The sequence below is a fragment of the Lingula anatina genome, chromosome 2 (genome assembly GCF_051362555.1).
Source record: "Lingula anatina isolate TDL-2025a chromosome 2, LinAna3.0, whole genome shotgun sequence".
Classification (NCBI taxonomy): Eukaryota; Metazoa; Brachiopoda; class Lingulata; order Lingulida; family Lingulidae; genus Lingula; species Lingula anatina.
This window is the reverse complement of record NC_141768.1, coordinates 9170738-9180486: the sequence shown is the minus strand read 5'-3', so window position 1 is coordinate 9180486 and position 9749 is coordinate 9170738. Positions and strand designations below refer to the sequence as shown.

Genomic DNA, 9749 nt, shown 5'->3' with positions numbered 1-9749 from the left:
CATTTGTTTCATTTAGTTTTGAGTAAAATCAAACACATCTGCTTGAGTACATTTATTGAATTTTCTATGATAACATAATATCATGCGTACCACTACTAGGTCCTTTTAACAATATACAATAAAATTAATATGATTAATTAATGAAATTAAAGAATTGAAAATTATACATTTCCCACAAATGCCCTGCCATAGATTTCTTGACATCTGTAATAAGTACATGTAATATGTGTGTGTGTGTGACCATGCCACGCCTAGGTCAAAATCAGCGATGCGAGTTGTTGGTATGCTCACTTGCAGCATGTTGCAAAGACGGGTTGTAAGGAACCTTGGCGTCCATGTGTCGACCATATCACGTCTCTGGAGCTGGTATAATGCAACAAGAAGCACCAGTGATCGTATTTCCCAGATTTAAACCCTATAGGACATCTATGGGATATTCTGGTTCACCGTGTGAGAAGGCATGATCCAGAACCTACCACAATCCAACAGTTGCATCAAGAACTCCAGAAGGAATGAGTCCGCATCACACAGGCTGAAATTCTTCTATTGATTGATGCCAGGCATCGCAGAATCCAGGCTGTGTGTGACGTCAAAGGAGGCCATACATGATACCGACTTCAGTGATCCTGAATTGTGCCTTCAACTGATGCAATAAATTTGTTCTTTATTTATGACTCTGAAACTGTGTTTTTGATTTGCATCTTTGTTATGTATTGTTAAATTTAGCATAAGAAAATGACGTGTTGCAATAAACAGAAGTGTTGCGCTGGAAGTTTTGGTCAGTGTATATATACGGTACATATATACTGAGTAACTATCAAGCCAGACCAACCAGTCTCTCACTTAACTCCCACAATTTCTTAGCAGCAGGTTCATTATCCTCAGCAGTTTTTGGCCATGGTTCCTTTTTCACATTCCCGTAGTAACAACCTGACTCATTAGCCAACTCTTTGGCAACAGAGCAGTAAACAACTGCTTGACATCCTTCTTCTGGACTTTTTTGCAAAGCCCACAACAGTAGTCCACCAAGTAGTCTTAGAAAGAATGGGACACTGTAATACCGGGCTAGATCTGTTTTGACCATACCAGGGTGAATACTGTAAACAGATACACCACTTCCTTCAAGCCTACGACTCAGCTCTCGGGCAAAAACTACATTAGCAAGTTTACTGTTTGCATACCCTTGCATGCTTGAGGTTTTGTCATGGTCAGGCCAACCCAGGTTAGAATCAAAATTGAGCACTCCTCTTTTAAGCAATGCTGAAGAAACTACTATAATCCTAGACGGAGAAGCCTTCTTCATGAGGTCAACCAGCAGATTTGTCAACAGAAAATGGCCAAGGTGGTTAATACCCATGTTATATTCAAAGCCTTCTTCAGTGACTTTGTCAATTTTGTGATAGAAAACGCCTGCATTGTTGATCAGAATGTCAATTTTCTTCTCATCGCGTAAAATATCTTCACAAAAACGTCTCACTGATTTCAAGGACGCCAAGTCCAGGTGTTTGATTATAACCTCTGCATTGGGTGCAGCGTTTTTAATGAGGACCAACGCCTTCTTTGCCTTCTCCATATCCCTGCAAGCAAGAATGAGCCTCGCATTTCTTTTGCCCAACTCGATTGCAGTCGCCAGACCAATGCCGCAATTGCCACCAGTTATCAACACTGTCTTTCCATCCAGTTGTGCATCTGAAGGGCATTTTGCATGTCGCCTGTGCCTGCGATACAGAAAAAATGCAGCGCCGATTGCAAACCCAAGTCCCAGCCCCCAAGCAGCCATGTTTGTTTACCCTGACATTGCATAAGTTCGGAATGTATCCAAGAATTCTATTGGATGATTTGTTAGAAAACACCAATCAAACACACCGTAAAATGCCTTTGGCCCAAACATGTGTAGATCTACTGAGGCACCAAGATCAAAGTTCAGATAGAAATTTGTGCTACATTATTCTCATGTTCTGATAATGCTTAGTTTGGCGAGAAGTATTCGGTTTGTTCATGGTAAGAGCAAGTGCTAGAACAAACGTATCCTTACTTAAAATTTGTACTTAAGTCCGTTTGTACGAGTTACAATAGTGTTTGTAAAAGTCGGGAAGGGTTGTAATAAACTTTACTGCGGTGGTAAATTTAATTTTAATTAACGTAGTTACATCGGTAGAATTGTGTTGTTGCTGAAAGTTTATCGTTATACCTGTTTGTAGGTAAACGGTATATATTTTAGTTTTTACTGCAGTGGCAAATAGTTATTATCGTGGAAGCTTGAAATTACAAGTTATGCATATAAGTTAAATATATTTTTGAAAATAATGAACATTTAATAAAGGAGCACTGATTTGATTGGTGGGTGCATAAAATATCTTTACAAAATTTAATGCAAATTACTTGTCCTGTATCTTTGCCACACATCTTAGACAGCAATATGACATTCCATGCAGTTGTTTTATAAATAAGGTGATTAAATATTTCCTTTTAGGTGGTAACATAATAAATGTAGCTAAACTAACATTGACTAGCAGAAAAATGTCGTCAGGAGGCTTGGAAGCTGCAGGCTATAGTTTTGAGACCCTGAAAGTGACAAAACCCAGAGAGTATGTGCTGCAAGTGGAACTCAACAGACCAGAAAAGAGAAATGCCATGAACGCAGCATTTTGGAGGTACAGTACTAGTATACAGATATCTTATAAATATATATGAAAGCTTTAAAATTTTTTGTAGGCTGTCACTTACCATTTGCTGCTTCCTTAATAAAAAAATTGATATAGAAAAATAACATGTTACAACTTACGATTATTTTCAAAAACAATAAACATAGAGAGAGTATGTACAGAGAGTGTTGTTGTATGATTAGAAATTCTTGATTGCCATAAATGAATTAAACTAAATTTGAAAATTGACTGCGATGAAACAAGTTATCTATTTTTCTCTTTCATACTTAGGGAAATGGTGGAATGTTTTAACAAGGTGTCCACAGACCCAGACTGTAGATCAGTTGTTGTGTCAGGTGCTGGGAAACTGTTCACAGCAGGTGAGACACTAAAATCATGCACAATAGACAAGGACATTTTACCCTTTTTAACATATTTCAGTTTCAGTTTACATTTTTTTCTCAAGATTTGCTCAAAAGTTAAGTAAAATTACATGTTCTAATCCCTGCATTTTAATCATCATTTGTCTTCAATCACAAGAAAAATGAAAAGAGTTATTTATTGTTAGGAATTGACTTGCAAGAAATAGCATCTCTAATGCCCATGGAAAGTGATGTGGGAAGGAAGAGCATGAAGTTAAAGGGTGCTATTGCTAGATATCAGGACACATTTACTTGTATGGAAAAGGTTGGTGTATATATTTGTTGCCTCAGTAGAGAAGCTGTTTTTGTGTACTAATTGTGTTTATATTTGCATGTTTGGTGACATTTTTACACATGCATGGAAGTTCTTCAGTCTGTCATTTTTTTTATACAGAAGTTAAGTATTTGGATGCCTTATTAGGATTATGGCATGCAATTTACATGTATTTAAGTACTGATATGAAAGTGCAAAATTATTTTTATGCTATGGTACTGTACAAGGATCAGTATATAATACAGGCATGACAGTTGTTCCAAAATTTTCAATGTATATTTTTAAAATTCTCTTTCATAGTGCCCCAAGCCTGTGATAGTGGCTGTGCACAATGCCTGTGTTGGTGGTGGCATAGACCTGATCACAGCTTGTGATATCAGATATTGCTCCCAGGATGCCTGGTTCCAGGTTAAGGTATGACAAATATTGACAATATTGGATGATTACATAAAGTTTTGAGACCACTGCTCCCCCCCCCCCTTGCTCTGCTTCCCCCTGTGTGTTAGATTGTCAGGTGTTAAATTTGAATATTTCAGGAAGTGGATGTAGGTTTGGCTGCAGATGTGGGAACATTACAGAGACTACCAAAAGTTGTGGGCAATGACAGTCTAGCAAGAGAACTGGCATATACAGCAAGAAAGATGATGGCAGATGAAGCAATGAGATGTGGACTTGTCAGGTAAATGACAACTGGATTGATGAAAAGAAACTGAATTATTTAATCGATTGTTGATGGTCAAAACAAAAAACTATCATTTCAGATTTGCACACAAAGTCAATACCCTGCCCCTTACATGACTGGATGTCAAAATTGGCTTTGCTGACCAAAATTAGGATATACACTTACAGTAGTTCAGTGGGAGAAAAGCTATTGGAATACCAACATTTTCTGGTGATACATCATCTTGTGACATTTAAGAAATTTAGAAGGCGTGGAAAAGAATCATAAATTACAGATTTAGCAATTTTCCATTGCAAAGTGAAGAGGTGAAAAGACAAGTGTTTTATGAATCCCATTGTTTGCTCCTAAGTCAACATGATTTATGATGTTGTTCTTGTACTGTGTATACTCATATACCCACTACAACACTAATAGCAAATGGTAGACTTGCCCTTCAAGAAATCGACGGAAAATAGCTCTTTTTCAAATTTGAATGGGCACTGTAGAAAACATATGACAGCTAAAGCTCTCAAATTAAGCACATATGTGTGATATCATGTGAAGAAAAAGTTCCGTAAATTTCAATCCAAGCAGTTAAGTACATTTTGAGACAGAACGCTTTAAATGTGCAGCAAACCGTAACGCTTATCCCTTCAAGATCTCGACGAAAACCGGAAGTGCGTCATGACGTCACTCGCTTGCACTTGGAAAGCTGCTGGGTGATTTTCCGATGAGAAATATTTCGTGGCTTATACAAATGTTCGGAAAATGACGATGCAGATAAAATAAGATTCACTAATCAAAATTGAAACTGCGTAATTACATAGAAAAACATTGTGCATTTCTGACCTCGACTTGTCAGTGTAAACAAAGTGTACTGAACGCATCGCAAGCAAGCACGTGAATGCCGCGTTTGATACTTTGTATCAGACGCTTCATTTTACTTGACAACAGAGTGTTTGCGATGGGCATGACAGGAAAAACAGTGCAAAAAACACGCACTTCCGGTTTTCGTCGATTTCTTGAAGGCATCGATTTCTTGAAGGGCGAGTCTACATCTTTGAAAATGTATTTCAAAAGTTGGTTATAAATATACAAATGTTTTTTTAAGTCGAATTCTGCCAGACAGAGAATCTACCATAGAGGCTGCCATAGAAACAGCAGCACTAATTGCCAGCAAAAGTCCAATAGCTGTCCAGGGATCCAAAGTTAGCATAGTATACTCCAGAGACCATTCAGTACAAGAAGGACTAGAACACATAGTATGAATTTTTCATTTTGGAATACATTATAGAGCTGCTTTTATTATCATGTTCAACTTAAAATTATTTGCAGTCTGTTTTTCTTTTATTTGTAAAACTTTGTTTGGTATACACTGGACATCTTCTGCATATAAAAATTGTCAGTCTTTGCTACCATATTTATGATGACGTAATTATTCCATACTTATTTTACAGGCATGTTGGAATTCAGCAATGCTACAGAGTGAAGATGTTATGACAGCTGCCATGGCAGCAGTAGAGAAGAAACCAGCAGAGTTCTCAAAACTTTGACGAAAAAAAAGAACTTGTAGCAGTGCTTTACAAACTGGTTCATTTTATGTACATTGCCAAAAATTATTATATCATAAATGCCAGAAATGTACCCAATTCATAGCTCAATTTGTTGATATAATGAACCTTATCACTTGCTGGTTTACAATTGGTAACTACTGAAATTTTTCTGTTTTGGACACTCATCGTATTTACCAAACAATTGTGATAAATAATACCCCTTGTAGTCAACAGTAATACAATAATTTTTATTGACGAAAAAAAAGAACTTGTAGTAAATATGGTGGATTTATTTAAAATGAAATGTCATTATTGTGTGTATGGAGAGAGAGAGAGAGAGAGAGAGAGAGTTGATATATTGTTCATAAAGAAAAATAAACCTGCCTTTATGACTTTTTTGTTGTGAACATCAGGTTATGTGCAGTTTGTGCATTTTCTAAAAAGACAGGCATTGATACATTTTTTGTAAATTAACATAATGTACAGTGAATATTAAATTTATGAATATAAATAGTGAATTGTTTTCTTTCCTTTAGTGTGGGTGTGTTGTGGGGGGGGGGCATTTTCACATTTTTTAAAAAAGTTATCAGTGTCTCTCTCATCATTATGAAATACCATATTTAAGCTACAATGGCAATGCAAATACAGTCATTTCTGCCACGTTATGTTTCCTCCAGTGCCATGGCAGAGGCATAGTCCTTATACAGAACCACACCCTTGTCTGGGTCCACAGCAGCTGAGAGCATCTCTTCCATTTCTTCAGGTGTGAATGGTTCCCCTGAAATAGAAGATTTCAACGTCAGTGCTTTTATCTAGATAACCTTCAGAAGAAGCACATGTATAAGATATTTTTAAATATAAAATTAATCTTTGGTAAACTGAATGCCCAGTCAAATGAAAATATATCCAGGAGAAACATTCAGAAAAGATGTCTAGATCTAGATTTATTGATTTTCATGTTAATACCTGTTGATAGGAAAGCAATTCCATAAAGTGGGAACAAAGCATTTCAGATGTATATTCCTAAACTTTTGAATAACTTGTTGGTAACAAAATGTGAAGCAAAAATACTGACTTTTGAAACTTCAGTAAAGTACATTTTTAAAAATGTTTACAAAGTGTTTAATAATATTTTTAACCTAGTACTTTTGCTAAATGTTATTTTATTTTGTTTTTTAATTGTCAGTGACATTTTCTGATTTATTGCCCCTGTTTTTAATAGTCACATTTTGTATGGCCCATTGAGATTTTCATAGAGTGTTTCATAAAAAACATAATTATCTTCTTTGCTTCAGTTGATTTTTGTGACACAGACCTGTTGAATTCTACAATCAGACATGATCAAGATTATATGGAAATCACAGCTCTCATTCTAAATGGGGTATGCTTTAGTATACCATCTCACATTTTACTGCATTAAAATCTCTTGTGCTGGATTCAGTACTTACCTTCTGTTGTCATATATTTTGTAATCTCTTCCTGGGTTAAATGCCCTTTATGTTCAACATCTAATGTCATTAATGCTTTTAAAATTATATCCTCTGGAGAAGGTTTGTACCTGAAAAGAAACAAAAAATGTAAGCAAACAAAAACAAAATGTGGCAGTATTATTGAATGACTCATTTTATCAAAATGTCCAGAAAAGATGTGTTTCAATGGATTATTTCATATTGGTGACCATTAATTACCTTCTCTCCATTAAAACATGAGTCATCATAGCTAAAAACTTTTCAAATCTAATGTATCCAGTTGGTTCTTCTTCCTCAATCTGAAAAGATAATCACAAATCATCCTACATATTGTTTTCATGAAAAGATAATCGACTAATAATCATCTTCTATTTGTAGTATGCCACCTGCTTGTTCTGGATGTGCATATTTGAAATTCATAACTGGTTTGGATATCAAATATATTGCAAAAAAGATTCAGGGGTGGATTAAGGCATCTTCTGAAAGATGGTCAGATTTTCAAGTTTACAATGAAAGGTATCTAATTTTTTCTGTCGGAAGATGGTCAAAAATGGTGCATGGATCAACAAAGATCATTTGGAAGACTGTCAGAAAATATCTCTGGATCCGCCCCTGAGACTGATTGCTTTCTCTCCTTAATTATCAATATACATGTGAATGGTGACCATATGGCTGGCATCTAAAGTTATCCCCAAAGACTATCCCCTTACCTCCTCCAACATATCATGCAGCTCTGCTTCACTTGGACAGCAGCCTAAGGACCGCACAATTGTTCCAACTTCCCTACACAAGGCAAATGATAAATTCTTTATATTATTTCTATTCAAGTAGTTATGAATAATGACTAACCTAACATACATGTTACATGATGCCAAATTAATGAGAAAAACATATAACATATTAAGAAATGCATACAAAAAATACAAAAACTAATTATGAGTCTTTTTATTTATGTAGACAATTCTTCATCAACCATTACTACATTAAAACAGAATTGTTACTGTGTGACATACCTGACATCAACTGTTTTATTTGATTCATGGTCAAAAATGTCAAATGCATCTGTTATTCTTTTTTGCACATCTGCTATCATGGACTCTGATGTGAAAAATTGAAACAAAATAAGACATAATATATATATAAAACATACAGAATAATAACCACTTGCCAAATGAACAATGATTATTACCTACTATACAGTATACTCAAACATTTAACAAATCCACTTGCAAAGCCTTTTCTTTTTCTTTATTTCAGCTTTAACTTCGAGCTGCCTTTCCAGACCCAATGCTTTCTGTCAGCTTAGTCACCTGTTATGATGTGTGCTGCTCAGCTTTGAACAATTTTGTCAATATCTTTCTGGTTAAAGGGATCCCAGACTATAAGACTGTACTCTAGTGTAGAGGGGACTAAGCAGGGGCAGACCCAGGATTATTTGAAGGGGGGGCGGGGCAAAGCCCCCCGCCCCCCACCCCCACCCTAGCTCCTTTGGCGTGGGTTTGGGAAGCTGAAGGGCCCCAGAAAATTTTGGTTTTTTAAAGGCCGAAAGGTGCCATTTGGTACAATTTAGAACTAATCACAGTAATTCTAATTTCAAGAGGAGACCATTGATTTTTTCAGAAATTGAAAGGGGGGGGCAGGACCCCCTGATACACTCCTTTAATCTGCCACTGCTACAGACTGACAGACTAATTTCCCCCCTTTTTTTTTGGGGGGGGGGGGGAGACTGAGTGAGCAGCTAGCTTTTTCAGTTTCTTTTCTAATGTGGGGGTCCATTTCAGATAACCAGAAAGAGTTACACCAAGATAAAGACATTTGGAAACTTGTTCCAATATATATACATGTACAGGTATGATTTTTTTTTAAGTTGATAAAAATGAGAGGATTTTTGGTTGATATACATGTAGCATTTTAGCATTAAAGGACATTTCCTATTACATGCTGTAGACCATGTTTAAAGATCGTCAATTCCTGTTGCAAAAGGATGTAGTCAGTAATTTTCCTAATGGTTCTGATTCTGTAAAGTAAGCCCCTATGCAGTCATCTGCAAACAGGTGGACTTGTGAGTTAACAGTTACACCATTAGGAAAATTACCTTACCAGCATTGATAAGTATCTGCATGGTATTCCCCATATCTATACCCCCCTCCTCCACACACACACATCAGTACCCCTCTCTTCATAAGTTTTGAATAAGGATTTAAATGAAAAAATCATTTCTAAAAATAAATTTGCTGTGTATTTGGCCTATATATATATATATACAGTAGTGTATAGTGGTATAAAGTTTTTCAAATAAATAAAAAAATAGTTATCTATAAAATATGTAAAACCAATTACAATTCTGTTAGAAATACAAATACAGGTAATATGCGAAATCGAGTATTTTTGTATCGTTTCAAGTAGTGACTAAAACGAGAAATTTAACTCACCCGAACTTTCCTTTTCGTCCGCCATGATGTAAACTAATGTGTTGCTACCCTGCGCAGTAAATAACAAAATGAACTCTCAGCTGCGCATTGGAGGGAGAAGCTCTTAGTGTTTACAAAACAATTATGCATTTTGTCTCCAGAACATAAAGTTGTATTTAGAAAGCTAAATAACATCAATATATCAATTACATATTCATCAAATTTCATATTATGAATAAATATAACCAATGAATCTATAATGTATAGATAACTCCATGCAAACTGTCAGTTGCTCCCTTTTTCCAAACTGCTTT

The 9749-nt window shown here is 35.8% G+C and overlaps 2 protein-coding genes and 1 pseudogene across 3 annotated transcripts; 1 reads left to right on the top strand and 2 right to left on the bottom strand.

The window, feature by feature from the left end:
* Positions 1-37: 37 nt before the first annotated feature.
* Positions 38-1901, bottom strand: LOC106177777 (retinol dehydrogenase 14 pseudogene; annotated as a pseudogene).
* LOC106177778 (delta(3,5)-Delta(2,4)-dienoyl-CoA isomerase, mitochondrial) lies at positions 1870-6066 on the top strand. The gene is made up of 8 exons (XM_013560659.3): positions 1870-2001; positions 2474-2654; positions 2937-3025; positions 3214-3332; positions 3642-3755; positions 3878-4020; positions 5114-5264; positions 5460-6066. The coding sequence occupies exons 1-8, from the start codon at positions 1965-1967 to the stop codon at positions 5553-5555; spliced, it is 930 nt and encodes a 309-aa protein (XP_013416113.1). The 5' UTR covers positions 1870-1964; the 3' UTR covers positions 5556-6066.
* Positions 5268-9728, bottom strand: LOC106177779 (dynein regulatory complex protein 8). Of its 2 annotated transcripts, none has more exons than XM_013560660.3 (6): positions 9457-9728; positions 8038-8122; positions 7735-7807; positions 7244-7323; positions 7004-7113; positions 5268-6333 (listed from the first exon to the last, which is right to left on the bottom strand). In XM_013560660.3, exons 1-6 carry the CDS (start codon positions 9479-9481, stop codon positions 6218-6220), a joined length of 489 nt encoding a protein of 162 aa, XP_013416114.1. In that variant the 5' UTR covers positions 9482-9728; the 3' UTR covers positions 5268-6217. The 2 variants fall into 2 exon arrangements, with proteins under 2 accessions (XP_013416114.1, XP_086861105.1); XM_087004979.1 differs by lacking the exon at positions 9457-9728 and adding an exon at positions 9125-9219.
* Positions 9729-9749: the final 21 nt, after the last annotated feature.